General features: G+C 41.4%; 2 protein-coding genes and 1 long non-coding RNA gene across 4 annotated transcripts; 2 read left to right on the plus strand and 1 right to left on the minus strand.

The window, feature by feature from the left end:
* The first annotated feature begins 880 nt into the window (after window positions 1-880).
* Window positions 881-12,372, plus strand: syt8 (synaptotagmin VIII). The gene is made up of 9 exons (XM_005449230.4): window positions 881-1,003; window positions 3,495-3,695; window positions 4,937-5,100; window positions 7,601-7,696; window positions 7,854-8,021; window positions 8,174-8,341; window positions 9,377-9,494; window positions 10,137-10,270; window positions 11,526-12,372. Exons 2-9 carry the CDS (start codon window positions 3,515-3,517, stop codon window positions 11,784-11,786), a joined length of 1,290 nt encoding a protein of 429 aa, XP_005449287.1. The 5' UTR covers window positions 881-1,003; window positions 3,495-3,514; the 3' UTR covers window positions 11,787-12,372.
* A 186-nt stretch (window positions 12,373-12,558) lies between these two features.
* On the minus strand, window positions 12,559-18,419 carry LOC112847528 (uncharacterized). The gene is made up of 3 exons (XR_003221104.1): window positions 18,287-18,419; window positions 15,964-16,103; window positions 12,559-12,845 (listed from the first exon to the last, which is right to left on the minus strand). It is a non-coding gene; the product is annotated as an uncharacterized LOC112847528 (long non-coding RNA).
* Window positions 16,506-22,662, plus strand: LOC102081720 (dual specificity protein phosphatase MPK-4). Of its 2 annotated transcripts, none has more exons than XM_005449226.4 (4): window positions 16,506-18,604; window positions 18,692-18,772; window positions 19,861-20,045; window positions 20,611-22,662. In XM_005449226.4, exons 1-4 carry the CDS (start codon window positions 18,529-18,531, stop codon window positions 21,490-21,492), a joined length of 1,224 nt encoding a protein of 407 aa, XP_005449283.1. In that variant the 5' UTR covers window positions 16,506-18,528; the 3' UTR covers window positions 21,493-22,662. The 2 variants fall into 2 exon arrangements, with proteins under 2 accessions (XP_005449283.1, XP_025765060.1); XM_025909275.1 differs by having other exon boundaries at window positions 18,537-18,604; window positions 18,692-19,015.
* The last annotated feature ends 1,989 nt before the right edge of the window (window positions 22,663-24,651 follow it).

The following is a 24,651-nucleotide window of genomic DNA, read 5'->3' on the forward strand; positions in this document are numbered from 1 at the left end:
TACTTTGTCACACTCCTTATGTAACTTTTCAAAGATCGCTTTGAGACATGTTATAGAATATTTATACATACTTTCCTTTCAATAATAGCTGAACTACATGAGACACTAGTTATCTTGTAAAAAGGTAATCTTGTTGTACTAGTCTAAGTAATCTTTCAGATTATTAGGACACAGTCGTTCATCCTATCTGTTAGAAACTTGCGAGACCTGAATAAGTGCAGTATTAAATTTGAGACTGTCTGGATGAGCGGTTCTCATACTTTGGCTAACCTTTTTTTTACTGTTAGAGAGACTTCTGCCTTCCCCAGACACAGGCATGTTCGTCATTCATTTACATTAATGAATTCCTGGAACTCTTACATCTCTTGGGCAGCAAATTTTGGGGGACGGCCGGAGCCCCTCTGGCCCCACCTTGGTGGCAGCCCTGGCCTCATGTGTCTCCTAGAGGAACAGCAGTTTTTTAAGGCTTCAGTATATTCTCCTTTCAGTGATACATACATACATACCGACCGACCCACCCACCCACCCTTATTTTCTTGGTGGTGCAGTTTCGTGACGAATCCAACTACGAGTTTTGTTTCACCAAAAGGAGGCTATCGTTGTTTCTAAAGGGATCTGTCAGTACAGCTCTTTGAGTTTTTCAGCGCCAGTCAAACAGTAAGTGGAATTTTTGCCACTAAGCACTTTCACAGTTTAAGTAGATAGATTAGAAGAAGGCCTGTCCCCTGGTAAATCCTGGTTGTGAAGCTTTTGTTGTGTTTCCCCCTCTGATTACAGGGAAAACAGAGTGGATGTAGCTGGAGGGAGGAGAAGTTTCCTCTCTTTAATCAGCAGTTTAAAGATTGTTTTTAGGAAAAGTCCCTTTGTTAGAGATCCCGTCCTTCCTCTTCAGTTAATATTCAACAGAACTTTTGTATTCTGAGTGGTAGAGCACAGAAAACCATCAGCCTTCGCCAGTCGCGACTGAGTAGGGATGTCAAAATTTCTGTAAAATTCATCATAAGTAAGTAAAATACTTCTTTTATCCTAATTTCTATCGCCCCTAATCCTAATTACAATTTTTTTTGCCTTTTTCAAATCTTTATGCTTAGTGATTTCACAGGAGACGTGATCATTTATATACCAGGATATAGAGAATCCAATTTTTAAGTGCGTGACCCATAATAGAGAGCAGAAATCTTTCTTGTTTGTTTGTTTGTCGTCATTTAACTTTGATGATTAGCAAGGATCCTGCTGATGCTTAAAATATATTTCTAAGCACTGAATTTGTTCCATTAAAATAAGGCCTGAATTAATATTAAATGTTTTAACTCAATCTTTCAAACATTTAAAAAATACTAAGTTGCATCTCTAACTCAGAGGAATTTATCTTTCTTTTCCTTCAAGTTGAGTTGTTGTTTAATTTGAATAGCATAGAATAGAATAGCATAGAATAGAATAGAATAGAATAGAATAGAATAATCCTTTAATTGTCCCACAAGGGGAAATGTGGTTGTATCAGCAGCAAAAAACACACATGTACAAAAAGAACAGGACACAGAACAGAAAACAAAAAACACAATTTTTACATATTTACATCATGAACATCGTTTACATCATTTTCATTCTGAGTGGCAAAAAAAAGTTTGGTTTTTTTTTTAAAGTCTTAAATTAAATTGCCTTAAGCTGCAGAAACCCTGCGATGGTCTAAAACACTGAAACACTTGCTAAAACAGTTCTTTAAAATGTGATCCATTAAAACTATTTGCATGTACGCTACCCAGCGTTTTAAGCAACATGTTTAAAAAAGTTGGTTTCGCAGGCTTAATTTTAAGGTGAACATTAGATAACAGACTGTGAAGGACTAACATCAGGATCAGGAGTTGGGCAGCAGAAGTCATTTCAGTATGTATGCCTGGCTTTTGGGTATTTCTACAAAGAGAAACAGTACTGAAGCATTGTGAGGAGTGCTGTTATCGGATCATGAATCAGACTGTGGTTTAATGTGCTGCTGCTGTTTGTTCATGGTGGAGGGCCGTAGTTGGAATTCCACTCAGTCGTATCAGCAGAGTTTGATGGCTCTGATGTTTGTTGAAATTTGTTTTACGTCACTGTTGCTGGGAAACTTCCTTTAAAGTCCAAAAATATCTCAACACTTAAAAGTTTTATGGGTTAAAATATGATATTTTGACCAGGTCGTAAAGCCATGGCCGCTCTGTGATCTGACCACAGTGTATCACCAGTGGTATAGTTACAAATCACTTTTATAAAATTATAGTGCAGTGGCAAGTTTTGAATATGTTTAAGAACAAAATCAACTCAGTGTATAAATAAAAGGTCAGGATTTCTGTTAACTAGGTGCATTGTTGGAAGACAGCAGGCGACTTTTCACCTCCGGAACCAATGAGCTGTCGCCTGTCGCTCAATTGCAGCAGATCGCTGCCCCAGCCTGAGCCTAGTTCTGCCAGAGGTTTCTTCCTGTTAAAAGGGAGTTCTCTCTTCCCACTGTCACCATGTGGTTGCTCATAGGGGGTCGTGTGACTGCCTGGGTTTTTTAAAATATTGTAGGGTCTTTATCATACAATATAATGTAATAAGACTGTGGGAATCAGGTCTTTATGGTCAAATAGCTGCCAAGAAACCACGACTAAGAAAAAGCAACAAGCAGAAGAGATTTGTTTGGGCCAAGAAACACAAGGAATGGACATTAGACCAATGGAAATGTGTGCTTTGGTCTGATGAGTCCAAATTTGAGATTTTAGGTTCCACCCACCGTCTCTTTGTTGGACGCAGAAAAGGTGAACGGATGGTGTCTACATGCATGGTTCCCACCGTGCATGTAGACACCATATTTCTGTCAACATTTCCTAACAATCCTCTTAAGGCTGCACTCATCAGTGCTTCCTGTGCACCTTTTCCTCCCACAATTTTAATTTTTATATTTAAATCTCCATTAGCTATGCTAACAGTTTTCTTCCCTAAAGCCATAACCACCCTGAACCCTAACCCGATAACACAGCCCCCCCACAATTTTTTTTTTTTTTCTTCCCACTTCCTCTATGGACCACCACTGTGCAATACAGTACAGTACTTATACAGTACAGCACTCTGTGAACAGCCAGCCTTTTCAGCAGTGGCTTAGTCTCCTTGTGGAGGGTGATCATCGCTTAATACGGGTCGCTTAACATTTAAATGGACTCTGCGGCCCAACTAACCCAGTGCTTGATTTCTATTCTTACTACCAGTAAAACAGCCTTAACTTTGATGGTGTATTTTAGTAACAGTACCTCGTTAAGTTGTAAAGGATGTGGTTCAGTGTGTGTGTGTGTGTGTGTGTGTGTGTGTGTTTGTGTGTTTTTAAAGTGACTGCACGTGCATCATGCGGTCACTTTGACTCATATCTGTCAAGCCTGTGGTAATTTGAGGGAAGCCATTCCCTTCACTTTTCATTAAGCACAAAGGCTGAGAGACTTTTTTGTGAACACATGTGAACATTTGTCATCTCTTGCTTCCAGAAATCTTCATCCTCTTCATCATGCCTAAAATCCTTCCACCACAACATTCTTCCCATGTGAAATCTAATTTGTCATCAAAGGCAAAAAGCTTCACAGTCACAGATCACCCCACCACCCTCATCTCCACCACCTCCACATATACTAACACCACTGCCGACCCAGCTGTTGCCTTCATCAATGGCCTGCTGGACCGGATACCCTGTGAGTTACTCAACAGCTGCAATGAATTATTTTCCAAGTAGCCAAAGGATAACTACAGTTAAATACGTGTTTAGATCTTATCAGGTGAGCAAATAAGTTAGATACAAATGCTAGTGATCTCCCCCTGCTGCCGATGAAAGACACAAGGACGAGAAGGGTATCAATAATAGGTTCTTTCCCCTTCTCCCCAACCAAAACAGATGGCTGCCCCTCCCTGAGCCTGGTTCTGCTGGAGGTCTCTTCTTGTTAAAAACCAAAATCTTCCTTCCTCGTGTTGCTAACAAGTGATTTTCTGATTGGTGTTTTCTCTTTAGTGTTGTAGGGGTGTGTCTTGTAATATAAGATGCCTTGGTTTAGCTGTTATTTGGAATGTGTCTTGAAATTTCACTAAAACTTGGATGTTGTAATTTCTACTGCCTGAAGGACCAACAACAGCACAAACAAGAGCAGTCCACAAACTTATTGTTACACATATTTTTTTTATGATAGTACAAAGTTATTACATGTATACGATGCTCTGCAAAGTTGTGCATAGGCTCAGTGCACAACCAAGCCAGTCTCTTATGTCATCGTTGTTGATGTCCTCAGTCTGAACCCTGTGCAATCTGAATATGTCATTTTTGTTTTTTTCTTTTAATTGGTCTCTGAAGACTCGGTAATCAGGAGGCCAAGAAAATGAGTATTTGGAAATGCATCAAAACCTATTTTTATTTTCAAAAATGTCCGTTTAGCTATTCTCCAAAATCTAGGGTCAAAGTTATCACTAATGATGACTTTGATCTCAGAGGGTTAAAGTTAGTCACACACAAAAGTGTGTCATCTGCATAGAGTTGTACGATTTAGAGAGGTAGCTGCTTCCAGAGTGTTTTATCTCCAGTCTTAAATTATTCTCTTTAAACTACATTCTTAACATTACTCAGTCAAGAAATCTTATGTCCAAAGAAATTATTTAAATTTATCTTCTGATTAATTATGTTTTGTCCATATTTTAGCACTGGGACATCAAAGGATTTAAACACTGGCACTATTTGTCACTGCAAATACTAAAAAATAATCTTAAAGTGAACCGAATGTGTAATCAGGTTACCATTATTTCTAACTCTACCATAAAGCTCATATGTTCAGCTTTTAATCAAAGGAACAAATATTTTCATAGATTTTCAATGAGAACAAAATGGACATTTGGTTTACAGAATCAGTCTTTCTTGGTGAGATAATGTGGACTCGTCTTATCTCCACAGTGCCTCGGTGGGCGATCTACACCATCTTTGCAGCTGGTGGTCTGCTGATTCTGCTCTGCTGCCTGTGTGTCTGCATCAAGTGCTGCTGCAAAGGAAAGAAGAAAAAGAAGAAGAACGAGCAGATCAATCTGAAGGCGGTGAATGGAAAAACAACCACAGCCCTGGTGAGTGGCAGAGGCCAGAGTATCTGATATAAATTTGACTGATACACAACACAAAAACATAATGTATTCTATTGTTTTTTTATTTCCACTGAACTGAACTGATTATAACTACACACTACAGACTACACATAAAAGATGGAAATAACCACTGGAATGTCTCGCGTGTTGCCAAGGTATTCCTGAGCTTTGCCAACCCTCAAGAATACCTGTGAAAAGACCTTGGTTAATGACAGGCTCCTTGTAAACTGGACAGATATTAGTTGCTGAACAGTTTAGTTACTTTTTGGGTCAAGAAACAACTGGTCAGAACCTTTGACTTACTTTTGATAGGTTTGAAAGCGTTCAGTGAAGTAAATTTTTGGTAACTGCGAGGGTCTATGCCACTAACTCGTCTGTGGAGAATTTACTTTACAGTGCACCAGCTGTGCATGTGCCACAGGAATGACTACATGTTGTTGGGTCTCCAGCTGTCCATGTCCACAACAAAATATAATCAAGGTGTTGGGAACTGGCACACACAACCTGTATTTTTACATCACTAGGGACTAGGGATGGGTATCGAAACCCGGTTCTTGTTGAGAACCGGTTCCCACCGTTTCAATTCCTTGGAATCGTTTGCCATTTTTGCAAACGATTCCCTTATCGATTCCAGTCGCCCCGAATGACGTCACCACGTTGCGGAGCGTCATTTACCTGGCAGGGCGCCTAAGCGGCTCAAACGCTCAAAAGTTTGGTTACACTTTACGAGAACGGATGACAACAGGGCAACTTGCAATACTTGCAAAGTAGATATTTCATTTAAAGGAGGAAACACTACGAATATGCAAAAGCATTTGCTCACAAAACACGCGATGACCTTAAATGAATGTCGTGTTTTTTAATTCCGCTCCGGACTCGTGAATCTCGACCCAGCAGCAGCGGTAACGTTTGCACGTCCTCTCCCGTTAATGCGGCAGGTAAATAATCAGCTAACAGTGCATATTATGTTAGCGCGATCTGCTTTATTACAAAACCTGCCATTACTGTGCATTTAGGCGACCATGATGAGACAGACAGAGTCTGGCTGGCAGTTCTCGCTGCAGTCTACCGTTAGCATCTCCTTTCAGGCCAGGATAGACGAATGTCACCGAGCAGTGACTAAGTTTGTGGTCAAAGGCTTGCACCCATTTGCCACAGCAGATGCCCCCGATTTTCGGTAAGTGAATGTGTTTAATTGTAGGCAGGGACATTACTGGATATTCTTGTGTAATTGCTACAGAATAATTTATGTTATACTTTGTTATTGCTACAGAAGAATATTTATTTTATTATTTTACATTTACAATTTTTTTTCCTGGGGACCCTGTGACACCCCATTGAAGAGCCGTAGGCTGGATCTCTTAAGATCTCACTGTTGGGTTTGTAAGGCCATGTTACTCCTAAATTTCTATCTTGTTCAAAGAGAAGATATAAAACAAAGTTCTAAGCTAATCGACCCAAATGTTCTCCTTTTTAAAAAAGAATCGATAAGAGAGTCAATAACGAATCGAATTGTTAAACAGAATCGAAAATGGAATCTGAATTGTGAAAATCTTATCAATACCCATCCCTACTAGGGACATGCTGTTGGCATTTTAAAGAAACCTTTGACTCAACTTATACCATAAACTCATCAGGAAAATGTTTACTGAAGTTACTGATCAAGTAGAGCTGTAGAGTAATTTTATCATAGAGTTCTGTGTAATCAGAACCAGTGACCCCTGCTGTCCTTTAGATGTAATGCACACTAGGGCATCACATGACTTTATTTTTTCAGACTTGGGTGGCATACATTCTTCATTTACACTCTTCGATGCAGAGTAGATATTTGATGTCTTAGATCTGATCATGTCACCCCTGACAGAGATAAGCCAAGCTCTGAACAGCAGGGGTCGGTGGGCAATAGCAAATGCCCCTAAAACAACATTAGGATCAGATCCCAGTGCCAGCCAGTAAAAACCCTTCCCAGCATTCTCATCTTCAAACTTCACATGATGAGTGAAAAATGTCCTAAGTTTGAAGAAATGTTAATTTAAAAAAAAAAACTGGGAAGCATAATTGTAAGCTACTTTTTTAACTAATGAACTTGCTTGAGTCGAACAGCATATGTATTGTAATATATGGTTAAATGTTTTTATTTAACCATATTTTTTAGATGGTCCAATTGCTCCTTAAACAAAAATAAAGTATCTTTGAAGACCCACGATATGGTTCAGATGGCTTTTGATAGAGTGTTTATTTGTTTTAATAAAATGAATGTAGTGAAATATTAATTATGTTATTTGTTGTGTCGTTACTCTGGATTTATTTGGTTCTGAGTGTGACATAATTGTAATTTGTTAATTAAAAGTATACAACAGTTTTGGTTTAAAAGTTTAACATGGCCTTATATTCTGGCTTTACCCCCTGAAAAGGCTTGGACTGGTTTCATTTTTTTGCCTAAAGGGTCTCAGCTGATGTGCTTCTTGTGCTCCTCTGACAGGTTCAGCCAGATGTGGCAGATGTTGACTATGGCTCAACCAAAAAGCAGAGAGGAAAGCTGCTCTACTCTCTGGAATATGATGGGCCTCTGTCTGAGGTGAATCTCTAATTGTTTACCTTTCATGCAGCATTGCACTTCTATAATTTTGCATTCTTATTTTAAACATTTGAATGTGTGAAATTTGTTCAGCTCCTCTTTAGCTGTCAGCTGTGCTATGGCTCAATATCCATCTGTTTCCTGTTGACCTTTACAGCTCAAACTGGGGATCAAACAAGCCAGCAACCTGATGGCCATGGACCTCGGAGGAACCTCAGACCCATATGTCAGAGTCTACATCCTCCCCGAAAAGAGCAAAACCTATGAGACCAAAGTGTTCAGGAGCACACTGAACCCTGTCTTCAACGAGCAGTTCATCTTCCAGGTAGGACCTGGGTCACTTGCCCTGGTTAACTGCATTTGCTTAAACAGTTATAATTAAAAATTGTTATGTATTCGGTGAATTATTGAAGTTGAACCTCAATGCTGCAAATCCTCGAAAAGAAAGCACTTCTAACCTTAGTTATATGCCCCCAGCTACCAAAGTCTACCCTCGTGAAGTCTACAGCTGTGATGAAAGTGTTTGACTTTAACCGGTTTTCCAAACACGAAATCATCGGCGAGATCCGGGTGCAGCTCTGTAATGTTGACTGGAATCACATCATCGAGGAGTGGCAGGAGCTGGAAGCACCCGCCAAATTTGAGGTTTGCTTTCCCACATTTCCTTATTCTTCATTGAGTGGTGGCATCAGGGAAGGATTCAATCAATTTTTGTCAAACGATTTCCTGTATGTATTTTCTTTAAGGATTCAGTTTCCTAATCCAAACCTCTTGTGTCATTCAAAAAGAAAAAGCAGTTATGTTGCTTCCTGGGAGTTGTTGGATTAATGGCAGGATTAACAGTTTTTAAAGCTTGTTTCGTTTACTCTTCTCTTCATACTGTCAAAATCTAATCTGGTTTTTTATACTATACCCCAATACATCTTTCTTGAGACACTAGCCTCTAGTGGAATCACTGACGCATCCTGAAAGTAATTCCATTTAACTCAAAAATCTCAAAACAACTGATTTCAACTTCCTGAAGGATCTGAACCCTGGACCTCTCCTATTAATAATCTGTCTACTTCCTCTTGGTCTTGTTTCTTTTGTAAATTTGATATTAATATCAGTTTTTATGCTGATGACACCCAGCTTTACCTGTGCACCAAACCTCCCACCCAACTCTCTCTTTCGTTGCCTCAAGGAAATCAAATCCTGGGTCTCCAGGAACTTTCTCAGATTGAATAGTGTTAAAACTGAGGTTCCCCTCATTGGCACTAAATCCAGGTTATAAAAGGTTCTCCTTTCTTGGTTTCTCCCTCCTCCCTGTTCTTAATGATTTTATGTACTGTAAATTTGTCTTATTGACTTTGACATTTTTCTTGCCTTTTTATTATTTTTTCAGCTCCTCTATATAACCTTGAATATTTTCAGAGGCACTTAAGATAAAATGTATTATTCTTATTTTTATTCTTGTTAGTAAAATTATAGGTTTTGCAGGTTATCCAAGAGAAATGTGAATATTATTTACATCATTTTGTACTGTCACAAGCACAAGGCTCTCATAATGGGTAGATGGTCACTTTCTCCTTCAGGTTCCTCCTTTTATTTGCATTTTTATTCATTTCAGTTTACTGAAATATGTCAGAGCTGATTCAGTTTGTAAGAACTACAGATTTCTGTATGACGTTTGTGCTGCAGGAAGAAAATCTAGGAGAGATCTGCTTCTCCCTGCGCTATGTTCCCTCTGCCAGCAAGCTGACTGTGGTAATCCTGGAGGCCAAAAACCTGAAGAGCATGGACGTTGGAGGATCCTCAGGTCAGACTGAGACGGGATCTTAATCAAAATTTTAACTTTTCAAAAACGTTCCAGTGTGATATTTTAGAGCAAACCCAAGAACACATTTGCTCTCCATTAAACCGACGGGTAATCCATTGGAGGTGTAACAGAAGACAACACTGCCTCACAGTGGTTGATAGCAGTAACTACAGTAACAGTGAAGATGAGAGAAGTTTAAAGACATTTCCATCTTCATATTGTGGGAGCTGGACTCGACTACAGCGGCTTTAAATGATTCAGTTTAAAATAATCCTCGTTTATCTTACACTGGGGTCTAATGCAGCCCCTGAGCACTAACAGTCTTTTTAGCTCCTCCCCCTTTAAACAAACTTTCTTCTGAAACAGGTTTGAGCAGTAATGCTTAAATGCTGACCATGTTTAATTTAAACATCTAGCTGTATATTTATTTAAAGAAAACCGTAATGGATTATCTTAACTAAAAGGCTGATCATCTAAAATTTCTTTAATCATGCAAGTCAGACAATATTCCTGTTTCTTGCTTACCTTATTAATTTACCCCATTAATTATTCTCAGGTATTTTATGCAGGTATTATGCATCTGCATGAAGAAATACAATTTATAGGCGGTCCGAGTGACTTTCCTCCATGCTGTGTTTGTAGATCCTTATGTGAAGATGCAGCTAGCTCTGGACAAAAGGAAGTGGAAGAAAAAGAAGACATCTATCAAAAAGAAGACGCTGAACCCTTATTTCAACGAATCGTTCGTCTTTGACGTGTCACTGGATCAAATCCAGGTGAGTGTCACGACATCCTGACTGAAGCAGATCTTTAACAATATTTGAGACGATCTGAAACAATAGACTGGCCATCGACATTAATTTTACATAAACACAAAACATTTTAACAGTAATTACGAAGACATTTTGTGACGATGGTTTAGAATATAAAGAATATAAATATCAGCACAGATCCTGGATTGAACTAACTTGAGAATGTTTTCTTCTCTTTCCTGACATTTACTGGCTGACACATACACTGTGTGTCAATAAAAATAAAATTCAACCCGTTATTTTTCCAGTCCTGGTCTAACTGGTTACATAATACATGCCGAATATTGAGAAGGGAAACAGACCCCTGTCACTTTAACAATATGTTTGATAATTACCCTTTTACTGTTGTTCTGAGTGGCTGTGATCTGATTTTCTGATGAACATCACGCACACACTTTTGTAAACCATCACGCACTGAAGGCTTTAAGGTTTTCTGCCTCTGGCGTAGGGATTCAGCTCCTTTCTCAAAGTAGAGCCTAATGCAGCCTAACACATAAAGGAATGATCCTCAGCTGTATGCAGTGAGGGAGGCAGCTTTTTTATTTAACACTGTTATAAGACTGACACTTATAAGCACATATTCACACTTGAGGTATCACATCAAACTAAAAAAAAATGGATTGGTGCATCCCTGTGGAAAAAATTTACTTCAGTTCTGTTCAGTTTTATTTTCACAGCGCCAAATCATAACAACAGTCGCCTCAACGCACTTTATATTGTAAGGTAGACCCTACAATAATAGATAAGAGAAAAACCCAACAATCATATGACACTCTGTGAGCAAGCACTTTGGCGACAGTGGGAAGGAAAAACTCCCTTTTAACAGGAAGAAACCTCCGGCAGAAGGCTCAGGGGGGGGCGGGGCCATCTGCTGCGACCGGTTGGAGGTGAGGGGAGAAAGACAGGATAAAAGACATGCTGTGGAAGAGAGACAGAGATTAATAACTAATGATTACATGCAGAGAGGCGTATAAATAAAAAGTGAAGAAGAAACACCTAATGCATCATGGGAATCCCCCAGCAGCCTACATCTATTGCAGCATAACTAAGGGAGGATTCAGGGTCACCTGGTCCAGCCCTGACTATGTGCTTTAGCGAAAAGGAAATTTTGAAGCCTAATCTTAAAAGTAGAGATAGTGTCTGTCTCCCATATTAAAAACTACCACTTTAATGCTGCTCTGATAGTGAGGCGACTTTAAATCTGAATCTCTTTCCTCAGAGGGTGAATCTGGTGGTCTCAGTGTGGGACCACGACGCCGTGACCAGGAATGATCCAATAGGGAAGATCTACCTCGGCTGCGATGCCACGGGGAACCAGCTAAGGCACTGGGCCGACATGTTGTCCAACCCGCGACGGCCGGTGGCTCAGTGGCACAGCCTGCTGTCGGCCGAGCAGGTCAACTCCACCCTAACCCTGAAAAAGAAAATCCCCATCCCCAGCAAAATGAAGGAAAGCGCTCAGCAGTGGTACCCTAAATGAAACCATTTTAAAAAAGAGAGATTCTAATATTTTTGATAACCGTTTCTCCCTTTGTTCTTCTGATATGGAAATTATTGAATTAGGTTACTTTGTATTATACTGTATATTAAGATTTGTAATTATTATTTTGGTATCAAATCAAAACGTGCTAAAATATATTTTCTAACTCTGAGCATTTATTTTTTCTTTATGAACACAGTTTAGTCTCTGTAAGATAGCTGTACTGTGTAATACAGTTAGGTCCATAGGTTTTTAGATAAGTACACACTTTCCCTCAGTACAACAACAACATGGTGGAATTTAAATCAAACAGTCAATATGTTCACTCATTATTCCAAGACAAGTGAAGCAGATATAAGATCCAGAGTTGATTCCAAGTCTTGAACATCTGAATGAGCCACATTCAGTAAATGTTTTTACCCTGCAGAGACATGAGCTTGCACATGAAACTTCTGCCAGATTCATGACAAGTAGGCACCGCCATCGTTTGTGCTCGCTGTCTGCAATCTGCAATCTGCATACCATCACACTTATTTCTTTATAAGGAAACAAGTTTATCTCAAGGTGAAACGGGGAGAGGAGTGATGCTGCTGTAAAAGAGGGAAGAGGAGGAAAGCAGGAGAAAGGCTGAAATTAATAAGTCATTTTTTTAAGATAAGATATAAGATTATTACTACTAGTAGTAGTATTGCAATTCTTAGTACTAATCAGTATAAAGCTGTTTTTTGTTTTATTTTGTGTGTGTGTGTGTGTGTGTGTGTGTGTGTGTGTGTGTGTGTGTGTGTGTGTGTGTGTGTGTGTGTGTGTGTGTGTGTGTGTGTTTTGTAATATAACCAGAGCTTCATCATTTGTTCATGCGTGCAGTACATTTCTTCGTACAGTATGAACAAAGGTACAAAAATGTCAACAGCTCTGCAGCACCGTGAACCCACCGCCAACTGATGGTTGTGGAACTTTTTCTATGGTTAAGAAAAAACAACTTAACAGCTTACCAAGCCAGGAACACTCTTGAGGAGGCAGGAGTATCTCTGTTGAGGTCTACAAACAAAAGATGTCCTACTGAATGGAAATACAGAGAGTTTAGGATAAGCTGCAAAGCACTGGGTGGCACTCAAGGCTATACTCTGATCAGACTGAAAAAATGCCACAAAACTGATCGGACTATATTTTACAGTGCAGATGGATGATGACCCAAGGCTGACTGCCAAAGAAGCGACCCACGAGTTCCTCAAAGCAAAGAAATGGGGATATTCTTCATTAGCCAAGTCAGTTACCTGAGCTCGATTCAGCAGAGCAGCTTGGGTGTAATTCCTAAACAGTTAATGCAATATTTTTGGATTAAAGCTGAACTTCTCCACTTCAACCACATCTTCACTGTTTGATTTCAAATCCTCTGTAGGCAAAGGCAAAATTGCAAAAGATTGTGTCAGTGCCTAAATACTTATGGACCTGGAAATGCATATCATTTTTTCTTATGTAAGCACACTGAAAGTGAAATGTATTTTAGTCTACAAAACACAATAAAAAGATGTTTAAGAAAAGATCTTGTTAACCTTCTACACAGTTGGAATATGATCTCAAAGCTAGAGAAACAATTGTTTATGGACAAACAAGTCTGAGACTGTCACTCGTCTCCCCTGACAGACGATGATTCAAACAAAAACTGAGCTCAATCAAGCCGAGTTCAGCAGGTGCCGCCTCCTGCTGGCTCAGGCCTCCAGAGATCGTCCTCATTAAATGCTCCCTGAGCTGTGCATTCACAAAACGGGAGATTTTCACTCTGTCAGCATCTGATGTTAAAACATCAACTATGATGAGCCTCTGTTGACTTGAAACTTTGATTTCATAAGCAAAAATGACCCTACCTCTAATAAAGTTTGAAAACATTGTAAGATACTGGCTTCTTTGAGTGATATAGACTGTTCTGCTACAGATTGTTTGTCTGTTGGATATTTAATGTTTCTCCAGGATCAGCTGAAGCGACATGGCTTCATGATGTAAGACGATGGGTCTAAAATGGATTCAGGCTGCTCTGCGGTTCCTCAAGACAAAAAAGACGCCATCATCTCACAGCGTTTCAAATCTTAACCACAATCGATGGTGTTTAGCTTATTGCTTACAATGCTGAATAAAAATAATTCTTTTAAGATGATTTCTTTTTTCAGAACTTTCAGGGGAACTTCAGGAAACATTCCCTGAAAGTTATTCTGGGAAACCTTCAGACCACCTTCAGGGGACCCGTCTGAAGGTTATTCTGCAAAGTCCCCAAGACCTTCAGAGGACCCTAATCTCAACAGTCCCTTTTAAAGGAGCACTATGGTGCAGAGCACCTGGAGGACCTTCTGTGGAACTTCAACAACCCTTCAATCCCAATAGAAGCTTTGTTATGTTGTCACATCGTCAAATGACCTGCCTTAATGTTCTCCTGTTGTGTGTTCAGAGAACTCAGTAGTATTTTTTTTGGAGAACTTCAGGAAGCAAGAGCTTGTAGGTTCACAGGGCAAAGGAAGAAAGATCCTTATCAGAGTGGGAATGAGCTCAAGAAAGTCACCCCAGATTGACTGATGGTTTCATCCATCCATCCCCCACAATCGCCACTTCCTTTCTCCTTTGCTCTTGCCATAATTACCACAGCCAGTAGAGTGTACCATCACAATAAGCTTCAATAACAAATGATCTATGGGCTTGTATTTTACTGGTCAACATTCTATTGCTGCTACCTCCGAGGGTGATTTACAGGAGGCAGCAGGCCAGTGAAGGCTCAACAGACCTGACAGGAACGAGCCAAGAAGCTTGAAAGCTCTCTTTGAAATGCAAATGTCCCACCCACTTAAGGACACACAAGATCTCTCCACTTTCTGTCACCTGCAGATGACACAGAGATGACAATGGAAGGACAGATTTGTAGTCTGAGCATTAGTGATTTTATTCTAATTAAAAACAAACGTTAAAGAATAAAGGGAACATCAGCTGCAGGAATAAAAGTCGGAAAAAAATATTGCCGCACATTTTTTAACTAACCTGTCATTACTAGTGCAATTTTCTGTCAGCAGCAACAGAGCCAGAGACACCGAGAAGCTGATCAAGCTGATTAGGCTTGGCCTCGCTCTGGGGTCTCTGGAGCCCCTACAGGTGTTTACTGGGCTAAGACTGTTGCTGAACATACTGGACAACACCTCACATCCCCATAAGGACCTACTGGTCAGACAGCAAAGTTTTTTCAGCAGCACCTTCAGTTCTGCTGCAATTACAACAAAAATCTTTCCTACCCACTGCAGTTAAAATGGGGGGATTTGTGTCTTCTCCAACCAGCGATCTTTCACTTGTTAGGCGAATTTGCAAACCTTTACACTAAGCCACTAATGCAAGAACTCTCTGTACACCTTAATGTAACATCATGCAGTATTTTGTACTTTTGTCATTTATTCCTTTTTAATTACAGTGGCTTCTGTGTATTTACTTTCCTTGCTTTATCTCCATCATGCCATTTGTTGTGTTTGTACTCGGTGTGAATTTGCTCTCTGTTTCGCTTTCTCTTTCTCTCACCTGGTTGAGCAGGTGACCCATGTACTGAAGTACAGAAGGCTAGATACCTGGGTTTGAGTGTCTACCGGGCTGCTTCCTCTGTGTCATTCCCCTTCACTGTCTCTCTACACTTTCCTATCCAATAAAGGTAATAAATAAATGAAGTTAAACAAACAAAAATTCTGATCCACAGGAGTCAAAATGGGACAGCTGTTATATTTTACCTCCTTAACAAAGCCCTTAAATATGAAGATGATCCGTTAAAGGGTTAATAATCTGCTTCAGACTCACTTATAACATAACAATTAAACTAGTGTAGCTCTCATAATTTTGCTAAAGAGCCTCGAGTCAAAAATAATCTTTTTCTTATTTTGTGTCAATATTCTGTTCCAGTGGTGGACATTCGTGCTTATTATAATCACAAACTGGTGATGAATCCCATCCCCTTTCAGTAATAATTAAAATGTACCCAAAAATACCACACATTTTAATGATTATTTTGAATAATAATTCATTCTATAATAAAACAACATCAGTGTTATCTGTGTTTGAAGTCGATGAATTGTAGCAACGAATCAATAAAGGTGCAAAAGTACACTGGAGAATAAACTGGGGTCACCCGTTTGTGATAAATTCAGTGGCTCCTGATCACCTTAAACCAGCCGTGGCTTTCATTGTCCGGCTTATCTCCTGTGAATTTACCCTCCTGCTTATTGACAAAGGCGGCTGGATACACTCACACTTCATTATGGAGAGCAGTGACATCAGCAGATTGGTGGGTTACCAGGTTACCTGAAGAGAAGCCCAGACCATCCAATTAAAGCACACGGAGAAGAAGAAGAACAGGATCAACTCTGCTTTCAGACGAAGCTTCTTCAGTCATTCAGTCTGAGAAACAGCTGCAGCCTGCGTGTCTCTCTCTCTCTCTCTCACACACACACACACACGGTGAGTAAATCCCATAAACTTATGCTACAGACTTCACTTTAGACGTCATGTGATCATTTCTGCCATAAATGTGAATTTATATTTATTTAGTGAAATATTTGGAACTTTAAATGAATGTTTCCATCTTTAATCCTTAATTCTTCTGTAAGGCTTTGTCTTTGTTTAACTAGGCAAGGGGCACATCCACAAAATATACTCTGGATTACAGAAAAGAAATAGAATGAAATAGTCAAGTGGATTTAATAGATCTTAAGGAAAGCTATGGTACAATGAGCTACTGGTATAAAGCACCTAACAAACACTAGTTCACTGGTAGCCTGTTCAGGGTTAACGACATTTATAACTAAGGCTTTAAACTAAATATCTGCCTGTTTCATTGAAATAGTAAACACGGAAGAACAAAATAGTTACAATGGATCACTCAACAGCAAGAACAACATAAAAAATATGATTTACTTAATTATATATGCTATGAGACAGACAAGGGTGACAAAGACGGTTCAACTAGTTTATTTTCAATGCTAAATGATCCAATGATTCTACAAAGAGCGAAGAAAATTAGCTGCTCAAAAACCAGTAGACGGGATGAAACAGTGTAATACACTAACCGAATAATATTATAAGCGCAGATCTCCCTGAAAACAGCAAGTCCGTTCAGGTAAATGTGAGGAGGCTGAAGGTAAATGAGCCTGTTTTTGATACAAGGGATAACTCCTCTGATAGGAACTGCTATTGGAAACTATTCCACCGAAAGCTGAGTGTAACAGCTGACATGTGTGACGTGCAGAACAACTGTTAATATTATTTTGTATAATATTGTAAATCAGTGCATTGATGAAAGGAATTTTACTGTGCCACGCGCGTAAATGCGCGCATCGCTCTTTTTATGCATCAGTTCCCAGCAGTCACATTTCTGAGACATTCAGTCTAACACACTAACACGGTTAGTGCAGTTCACTTTGGTTCAAAACAGATTCAATATGATGAGTCCATCAGCGCGTGGGCATTGCTGAGAAAATATTCCAGCTCAGTTCTGCTCTGTTTCGGCGAGTTTTATTACTACAGGTGCAGAATTATGCTCAGCTCCGAGGACTCAGTGTGAGGGCTGAGTGAAGAGCTGCAGGACAAAGCCAAAGCAGAATCAGACAAGCTTTTGTGGCATGCCACAGACCCTAGTGAATCAGATTTGCGTGAATTTTTTTAAATAGGTCTCCCAAGATTTTGTGAAAAATACCCATAAGCACGCCTTTCGGTAGCAAAACTACAGAAGAGGATGGAGGCCGGGTGGGGGGATATATTGAAGTGAGGCAAGATGCGCATGTTGAAGTCAGCTCAAGTGAGGATTTTGGCAGTTCTCCCTCTCATGTTTTCCATTACGGTTATTTTTTTAAAGGTGGATTGGAAAAGATTATGAGGTTGTTTGTTGCGTTTTCCCACTGCCCTGGGACTCACTGGAGCCACAATTTAATGAAAGCCTACAAGATTTGCGTTCCTTGGCCCCCGGGTTTTGTCTCGCAGGGAATTTCTATTGCGTATAATTACTTGCTGTTAATCTAGTTTTGCAAATACAACGTATAATTTACTCAGATAATACTTATTCGTATTTTTAAAGGTTAAACGTTGTCATTAAGCGTTGTAAATCCTGGAAGACCAATCCCAGGACAACAATTCCCACGGACTGCAGCCGGCGCGCTCACGGTGCTGATGCTGCTGGTGGTTAGCCAGGCAGCTAATCACTGAAGCTCCGGATAAATGGTCACATTTACGGCGTTTAACATCCACGTTAGCCCATGTTGTGTGGCGCCAGATGGACGCGTAATGTTGTGTGCATGTTCTTGTTGTCGTTTCGTGTAATGGAGCTGTACCACCTCTGTACAAGCCGTAAGCAACGGGTACTTATGCATTCTACGGTTAGCTCGCTAACGCTCCGGGCATTTTTAAGATTTGCTGTGGTTAATGGCTCTAGTCGTCATGCTGTCGTGAGCGAGCCTTGGTTTGCTGCAGCCTCGCTTCCCCACTAGGATTACCTGACGGTCAGAGCCTCCACCAGCTCCACGACATGACTCACACACAGTGAGCCGACCAGCTGGCTGGATGGCTAGCTCTTTCGTTAGCAGCTAACCTAGGCGGTGATGCTAGCAGCCGTTCGGGTGTCCGTACCGCCAACCATCTGAAGCCATGTCTGCCCGATGTAGCTGATGTGTTGCTCGGCTTGCCAAAAGATGAAGGGCCGGGGTTATGATGCGCCTCTGCCTGCAGGAGGCGGAACATGGAAGCAGAGGAAGAGCGGAGTGCACACAAAGTTTTGGATCCTATGGTGCCCTGTAGGCAGAACGGAAGGATCGGTAAGACTGGTGCCGTTCTCCTTTTTTTAATATCTCCTCTGTGGTTCGCTAAGTTCTCTGCAAGGTGACCTCTCTGTCTGTGCGCAGGTACTTTGAGAACTCTCCACCGCCTGCTGAAAACCCAGAACACACTGCAGATTCAGTCCATCACCCGCTCAGAATGTGCTGGTAGGTCAAATCCTGCATGGACAGAAACTCCCTTATTCACAAGGTGTCACCACAGCGGGTAAAAGGTTTAAAAAGGTGTGTTTTCCGGTACTTCCAGGTCATTAAAAACCAGCTGATTAAGATTTAGTTGATTAGCAGATTTTAAAAGGAGGGAGCAGCAAATCCCAGCCTTCTTTTTCCTGATTTCAAACTGAAGGAACGAGTCCTGGGCTTGAATAACGTTCAGCATTCTTTCTGATGAATGTAAATAAGATGCAAACCTGTAAAAGTGCTGCAGAATCCCATGGTCTGCAGCTGGGGTGGCAATTTAAGTCAATTTATATGCAGCATACAATCCAGTTTGAGCTCAGATGGGCTTTATAGTTCTTTTTTTTTTTTAAAGATATAGAGCTCTAATTTTTATCTTTTAAACATAAACCTTGAAAGTCAAAGTATTTATCCATTCTAAAGAAATTGAAGTATGTACGAAACCCAGAAATCGAGCTGTGAACCAGGTTTCCCTCCTTCATTGTCCAAGTGTCCTGTTGACCTCCTGTGAGCTTGGCAGTAACATTTTTGCTGGTGGTGACATCCAGTTTCCCCACACAGGGTGACAGAAGCACATGCCCGGTAGAATAAATGTGCATTAGCGCAGATAGAATAGCATCTTTGCAAACAGTGAAGTTCCCATTTAAAACTGAAACTATTACAGATAGAAACATGTTCCTTCTGTTGTCTCTCTGTTTTAGAGTGCACAGCTTGAACTTGTTGGTCGAACGAGATGCTGACAGGAAACTGCAAAGAGGCAGATTAAATTGAATGTGAATCTAATAATATAATTGATTTCAAATATTCAGTTCATAAACCGTCTGCGTAAAACTAGTATGAACTAAAGCGTAGTTTTGGAGAAGTGTTTCATCCTTTATTCCTCAACTTGACTTTAAACCTTTAGAATGTTTGCAGATTTGGGGAAAATGGTACCATAACACACAATTTTAAGCTGTTGTCTGTGAATGAGAATTCTTTTCATGTCGTCTCCACAAATACTGGAGAGGAGAAGTTCTCTTGTTTGCTGTTTAATCTCACATGCGTCCTCCTGGGTGTTTCAGGTTCCTGTCCGAATCTAATGATGAGTAGGAGCGAGCATGCCGATGCGAGGCCCGTGCCTGTGGCCCTCACCCCCCAGCTCCCTCCCAGGGCCCACCGGCCTCTCTGTGTGTCGGTGTCCTCCGACAGCAGCGGACGCTTCAAGGCTCTGGAGACGCAGGAGTGGAAAAACAACCTCAAAGCTCAGGTACACAAACATCTGCTGCTATGTCCTCAGCAGGAGTTGAGGTACATCTGAATCCTGAAAGATCTTCATATTCAAAAAATCGGCGTTTCTAAAAGAATGAGTTTGTAACTGTGGGCTAGTATTCACATACAAAAATAGGCACATCCATGCTTTTATTTTTATAACCAAATACCATATTAATAAATTAAAGAACAACAAGAAAAGGATGAAAACAAGTGGGAACATTTTGGAAATCTTGCTGAAAATATGCAGATGTATCTAAGTGATGGATGTTATCTTAATATATCCATCTGTTAGCAGTACAGGTCACAGAAGATACTGACTACAGGTTCCTGTCTTTCTTGCAGAAAGGTGACAGGGTTCTTAAAGCTTGCTGCTGTATTTCTACTTGAGTAGATGGAAGTGTGACTCCATGTGCAGTTTCACTCCTCACAGCATGGAAGGGTCCAGAGAATGGATGTAAAATGGGTCCATATGTAGAAAGCACTGAGGAATCTGTGTTTCCTGGCTTTTTCCTGAAGGGGGGGGGTCACTATGTTATGTTTCATTTGTGTCTGTGTTGCAGATGGAGAAGGCTCACAGTGCAGGAGCAGCCAGCAGCACGGGTTCTCTGGAACGAGCGTCCCTGTTCTGCGCCTCTGCCTCTACCACAGTGTCCAGCTCCGGCCTGTCCAGCCCTGTGGAGATACTCAACAAGAGCAAGTCCTCCAGCCGCTTCTCTCTCTTCTCGCCGCCCTGGAACAGCAGCTCAGAGTCCGACTCCAACCCGCCGTCCCGCTCCGGCTCCAAGAAGCTCCGCAACTACAGCCGGAGAGCTGCCACAGGGCCGGCTGGAGCGAGGGGCCCCGATACGCCGGAGCCCAAACCTAGTGGTCCTGAACACTTCCAGTACTCGGAGCCCGTCATCTCCAAGGTGACCGATTACATCTATGTCGGCAACCTAAACGCAGCGTACAATGGCCGTACGCTTTGCCGCAACAACATCGATAGCATCATCGACATGAGCAGCGCGCCAGGAGAGTCGGCCCCCTCCCTTAGCCTCATACCCTGCACCTGCTCTCGTGGCGCCCGTCACAGCTGGTCCCGTCTCAAGGTGGACATCGGAGATGTGCCAGACGCGCTGGGCGATGGCCCGGCGCTGAAGCAGCGCTGTTTCGAGGACATCAACGAGTGCATCAACGCCTCTACGGAGAAGCGGAAGCGCGTCCTGGTCCACTGTCGGGACGGCTACTCTCTGGCACCGACGTGCATCATCCAGTACCTGATGGTGAAGCAGAACATGAGGCTGATTGCTGCCTATGAGCTGCTGAGGGCCAAGTACCCGGTCAACATCAGAGAGTGCCACCAAAACGTCCTGGTGAGCCTAGAGAGGGCGCTGCGGCCCGGCGGAAACATTGACCCTGAGTGCTTCAAACAGGCCATCTCACGCAAAGTGGCATGGACCTGATTTTGTTTCCCATCATGCTCAGCTGCTGCTCGACGCCCTCTCTGCTCCTCCCACAGTATTGGATGCTTTCATACAGACAACGAGGGGCAGCTGTACTCCTCCCTGTAGACTGATCACATGGATATTATTGTCCCCACTTGTGGTTGTGAGAATTTGATGTATTTCCTCTTCAGACCTGTAAATGTGACCTGGCTGTGATTTCCTCCTTCATACTCGCCAATTAGGAGACGCAATAGACTTTGCTGTAGTGTGCAAAGCTTCTCGGTATAACAGTGTGATAGTGTTGGCTGTATAATTGGTATAGTCCTGCTTCAGTTCTGTGCCACGCCGTCGTGTTGCTGTTCTATATCAGGGGAATTTCTTACCGGGTGATCTCAGGAGATTATTGATGTCATACTAGAACCGTGTCAGTGGTCGTTAGATTATCCTGCAGCTTCGTTCACACGCGGAGTCAAAAATGCAGCTCGGAGAGTTGGGAAGGGTTCTGCAACAGCTCCAAAAGGGTTATAAAGCCGCTGCCCGTTCAGATTATGCATCCAGCTGGCACCACAGCCGCTGTAGGAGCTCTTCCACTTCCTGTTAATCCCATTGCATGGATGTTTGCTGCAGATCAGTTGAGAGCGCATAAGAGTTAATGGAACCAAAAGGCTAAAATGGTTATGTCCCCACAAGAGCCCACATTTGATTTTAACTTTGGTGAACCAATAATGATAATGTCTGAACTTGAATAAAACAGCATTTATGTCTTTTAAGAAGCCGATCTGGTCCATAAAACACAGATGTCCTGATCGGCCAGATAAGGATGTCTGATAGGATAGCAACAATAACTTGATAGTTAAACCCCCAGACAGACTCTTCCGTGTTTGTATAAGGAGCAGCCGTGCTGTGACGTCTCTAATACTCACAGAAATGCCTTTTTAAACATCGAAAACCCTCAAATATATATTTTGTGTGTACTTTATTTTTCTTAAAATCAAGATTAACATTTCCCGATGAGAAATACTTATTCAGCAAAACTGATCTTGGAGGGCTGCATCATTTTGGGCTATCGCCCAGGTTCACTTGGACTAGCACCAGAGCGTGGTACAACTCGTAACTCTAGCTCAGTGCAACTAAAAGAAAGGAGGCACTTGCTGAATGAGCAAAGTTGAACTACAAAAATCAAACCAAGAGCAGGGGTCCCCAATCTCAGTCCACGAGGGCCGGTGTCCCTGCAGGTTTTAGATCTCACCCTGGGTCAACACACCTGAATCACATGATTAGCTCATTACCAGGCCTCTGGAGAACTTCAAGACATGTTGAGAAGGTAATTTATCCATTTAAATCAGCTGTGGTGGATAAAGGACACATCTAAAACCTGCAGGGACACCGGCCCTCGTGGACTGAGATTGGGGACCCCTGGCCTAGAGTTTGCCTTTTATGGACGACTCAATAAAGCAAAGTATGCCCCGATGCACAAAAACACTGCTGCATGTTGAAAACGACCTTTCAGGTGTAACCTAGTCGTGTAAATCCAGCGTGACATCTCAGATGTGTTTCAGGTGGAGGAAACTCCACTGGCGAGACATTTAAGCCTGTAAAGGATGATTTTCTTTCTCGTTTTAAGATGTTAGATAACTCTAGAAGCAAGTGACCATGTGGAACGTCTTACAACATCATGGACTCTGTTAGCAGCCTGAATATTGGGCAAGTGGTGTAATGTATCTGTTTAGTGCCCTTTTTACAAGAATCATTTTACTTAAAGACAGCCCAAAAGGTTTAGTAGAACTAATAGAAAAAAGACAGTAATGTCCTGATAAAATAACTGTTGCCATATGTAAATGAGGTCACCTATGATTCAGTGCTCTCCCACTAGTACGTTAGTTTCTCAGCGAGTTAACCCAGCGCAGCGTCACTTTGCGTTGTCTATATGCACATTAGAAAACCTAAAGATGCAACAAAGTGGAATTGCACCAGTAGGGGTTGAAAGTTCCATCAGCTGTGCTTGGAATGGCCATGGCTTTCAAATATTTGAATGCTTATTAAATTCTAAGTGTATCTGTTATCTTCAAATACACATTTTCCCCAATTTTTGTTTTTTCTAGTGAGCTACTGTAACACGTTACTACTATGTGCAGATGACTATAAGACGCGACATTGGTGGTCACCATTAAACAACTAAATAGACTAAAGGACGGCCAGAGCTCATCTTGTTGTGTAGAAAAGGACGGGCCGTTCAGCAGAAGCTGCTCACGGGATCGTCTGTTAATTATTTTAGCTTATTGACTTTAATTATGCACTGCATAGAAACGTGTATGTATATCAGTGGATTTACTCTTCTGCTCTCCAGGTGTGTAGTTTTTGCAAACCCTCCACTGTAACACATTGAATTGATGCAGTGGAGTGGAAGACGGTGATTCCGCTTGATGAGAATGGTATAGAACTGTTTTACTTAGTAAGTCCACTGCAAAGTCCACCAGGTAGAGCTAACATGTTGCAAGCTAGCCACAACTGCACACAATCGTTTGAGAAATCATCACTCTTTGCTTAGAAATGTCCACCCTAGTTTTTACCCAGAGAACCTCTCCTCACAAATTTACTGTCTAGCCCGAGTCTGTGAGCTGCAGACTCGGGCTGACACTGGAGATCCATTTAAGAAAAAGTTTTAGTGCCAACTGTAACCTGCCATCAGGTTCATGTAGACTTTTGGGCAAAGTGAGGAGGCATTGCTTGTTTGGAGATCTATAGCTGATGAAGTCTTAGCTTGGAGTGTCATATAGTAGATGAAATATGGACTTTGGTTGAAAGCCAAACAAACCTTCTGTACTCCAGCCAACGGAGGACATGCATGCTTTTTGTTATCTTTAGATCTATAGCCGCTTCTGACATCTTCTTCTGTCTTAAAAGGGAACTTTTGCACATGGACACTTTGTCTTCTGACCTTTTTTGTGCCATTATCTTTCTTTTGTGTGGGTTTTTTTTTTTTCTCCCCCCCACCCACCCCACCCCCCTAGGTCATACTCGACAGAGGATGAACTGTGCCTCTTGTCCTCTGTGAGGAAGACTCGAGCCTCGTTTTCAGTGACAGTTTGCTGAAGTGTCTTTAGGAGCGTGGCTCTGTGAATTTGAACTTTGGTGTGCACTGAAGTTGAGTGTCATGCATCTCTTATCAGTATTAGT

Source organism: Oreochromis niloticus, linkage group LG7, assembly GCF_001858045.2.
Source record: "Oreochromis niloticus isolate F11D_XX linkage group LG7, O_niloticus_UMD_NMBU, whole genome shotgun sequence".
Taxonomy (NCBI): Eukaryota; Metazoa; Chordata; class Actinopteri; order Cichliformes; family Cichlidae; genus Oreochromis; species Oreochromis niloticus.